The sequence below is a fragment of the Acromyrmex echinatior genome, chromosome 18 (genome assembly GCF_024713525.1).
Source record: "Acromyrmex echinatior isolate Ae372 chromosome 18, ASM2471352v2, whole genome shotgun sequence".
NCBI classification, from domain to species: Eukaryota; Metazoa; Arthropoda; class Insecta; order Hymenoptera; family Formicidae; genus Acromyrmex; species Acromyrmex echinatior.
This window is the reverse complement of record NC_141869.1, coordinates 715,633-717,802: the sequence shown is the minus strand read 5'-3', so window position 1 is coordinate 717,802 and position 2,170 is coordinate 715,633. Positions and strand designations below refer to the sequence as shown.

The 2,170-nt window shown below is 30.8% G+C and overlaps 1 protein-coding gene across 2 annotated transcripts; it reads right to left on the bottom strand.

The window, feature by feature from the left end:
- Positions 1-115: 115 nt before the first annotated feature.
- On the bottom strand, positions 116-1,624 carry LOC105150544 (solute carrier family 66 member 3). 2 transcript variants are annotated; one of them, XM_011063703.2, is made up of 5 exons: positions 1,239-1,624; positions 998-1,164; positions 659-881; positions 459-579; positions 116-393 (listed from the first exon to the last, which is right to left on the bottom strand). In XM_011063703.2, exons 2-5 carry the CDS (start codon positions 1,144-1,146, stop codon positions 260-262), a joined length of 627 nt encoding a protein of 208 aa, XP_011062005.1. In that variant the 5' UTR covers positions 1,147-1,164; positions 1,239-1,624; the 3' UTR covers positions 116-259. The 2 variants fall into 2 exon arrangements, with proteins under 2 accessions (XP_011062005.1, XP_087271755.1); XM_087415629.1 differs by having other exon boundaries at positions 998-1,068; positions 1,239-1,622.
- Between the last annotated feature and the right edge of the window lie 546 nt (positions 1,625-2,170).

The window sequence follows — 2,170 nt, the reverse complement described above, 5'->3', positions numbered from 1 at the left end:
AATTTTTATATTAATATTTTACATTTAATCATGAAACATATTTAAGATAAAATACAATTATACTTTTTAATCTTTTTGCTTTTAGGATATGTAACGTGAGGAAAATAAATCAATGTGGGACAAATAATTTTTATATTTTATTGGCAGAAATAAAATATGATATACCTTTTATGATTATGCTCTCAACAAATATATAGCACAAGTCATCAATTTCATAGCATATGCTTGCAACTAGATGTATAATTTTCCTGTTATTCATTTAATCCTGCTTCAACGGACGGCTTCTGTAATAAAGGGCGGAGAACATGATGCTAGAACTCAGCAGGACTGATATGATGAAGTTTCCCAATAGTAATATATCAGCAGAATCTATCCATATTGTGAATACTCTCGCTAAAACATAATTATTTAATTCCATCGTTTCCATCCATTTTATGTATGCAAAATTGAAAACTTACTCAAGTTAGTAAAGGCGGATATAAACCAAGTGAGAGGCGATACCGATTCTGCGTTTTTAGCTCGAAGTATGGCTAGTAGTTGGACGATTTTACTGGAAGCTGAGATCGGCGTACACATTGGCTAAAAATTCAAGTATATCATATAAAAAATGTTTCAAAGTAATAGAAGAATTATTTGCAATACTCAGCACTGTACCTACCGCTAAAAGTGTAAGTATAACTTTTGGAACAATTCCCAGCAACAAACAACTGCTTAACGTAAAGTATATCATGGCATATAAGAAAGACCACATATTGATCTTGCTCAAATATTTCAATACAAGGAATATCAGTATATATTCTTGGACTAATATTATTGGATATTCCAAGTAAGACAGTAACGAATATCCATTCGTATAGTTATAACTAGTCATTACAGTGTAACTGAAAAATAAATAACAATAAGTTATTTGTAAAAGAAGTAATTATGAAAACTTTCGCAAAAGCTTTCACAATTATTTCTTTAAATAATCCGGTAAAATATAATCTTGTAGAGTTACCTTGTTAATTCTAAAAGTAATCCTACCATCGACATTTCATCAGCTGATTTCACAGAAACTAATTTTAATATCTGTGGAATTTTCAATATGAAACACATGCCGATCGTTATCAGGCTCAACAAATCCGCAAATTGTTGCAATAGTGACATTTTCTTGTTTATTCTCGCCTTTTAATTGTTATTATACATATGTGTATAAGTTACAATAAAGACGACATTATAATAGTTTTTAATTTACATACCGCTCATCAGCAATTCATAATTTTATCTTATTTCCTAATCCGTTTATGAACAAGTCAATAATCGTGATGCAATCAGAACACATTTAATTCAGCTTTCTCAATCATGTTTCATAAAACGTACATATGCCAAAGAAAGATTCTGAAACTGTCACTTCATTATCACTGGATAAGAATTGCTTGCGCTATCAGAAGAGCGGATAACGAAAATAGATCACTAACAATTATAAATAAAAATATCTTCTTAGCCACCGGTATTTACGTCAATACTTGGCTGCACTCTGCAATTGACCGTTGCAGACATCGCCGAGCGATCAGCTGATTCCATTGGCGCGGAATTTGTACATTATCTTTCAGTTCCACCCCAGTTTGAGGGCAAGTGAAAGCAGAAACATTCAAAATTGATTTTTAATTACTGGTGGCACAGTATTATAATAAAAATTTTTTTTAAATTAAATTAATGTCACCTCTTATCTGATCATATTCTCCTATTACCTTCTTGATTTCCGATTTTTGAAAATTTAAATTTTTGCGATTTTAAAAAATCACGATGGTCAGTAAACAGCGGACAACTTTATCGATAAAGTCGCGCACTGTATAACGACTGTCGATATCTCGCGCGAACAAAAAATTCAAATTCTTAAAAATCGACAAAATATCAAGAGATTATATATAATCAAATAAGAGATAAGAGATTCTAACTAAAATTTTAAGAATCGCGATTTTAAATATTTTAAGTTAAATGTTTAAATTCCAAATTTAAATATCGACATAACGTGAAGTGAAAAAAATATATAAACCAAAACTGCGAGCGTTGGAATTTCCAAATTTTGATTTATCCTCTCTCGTTGTCTACACACAAGCACGAGCTTAAATTTGTCCCACGTAGTCATGAACGTGAATTCGAAATATAATGAGCACGTAACATACGTTCA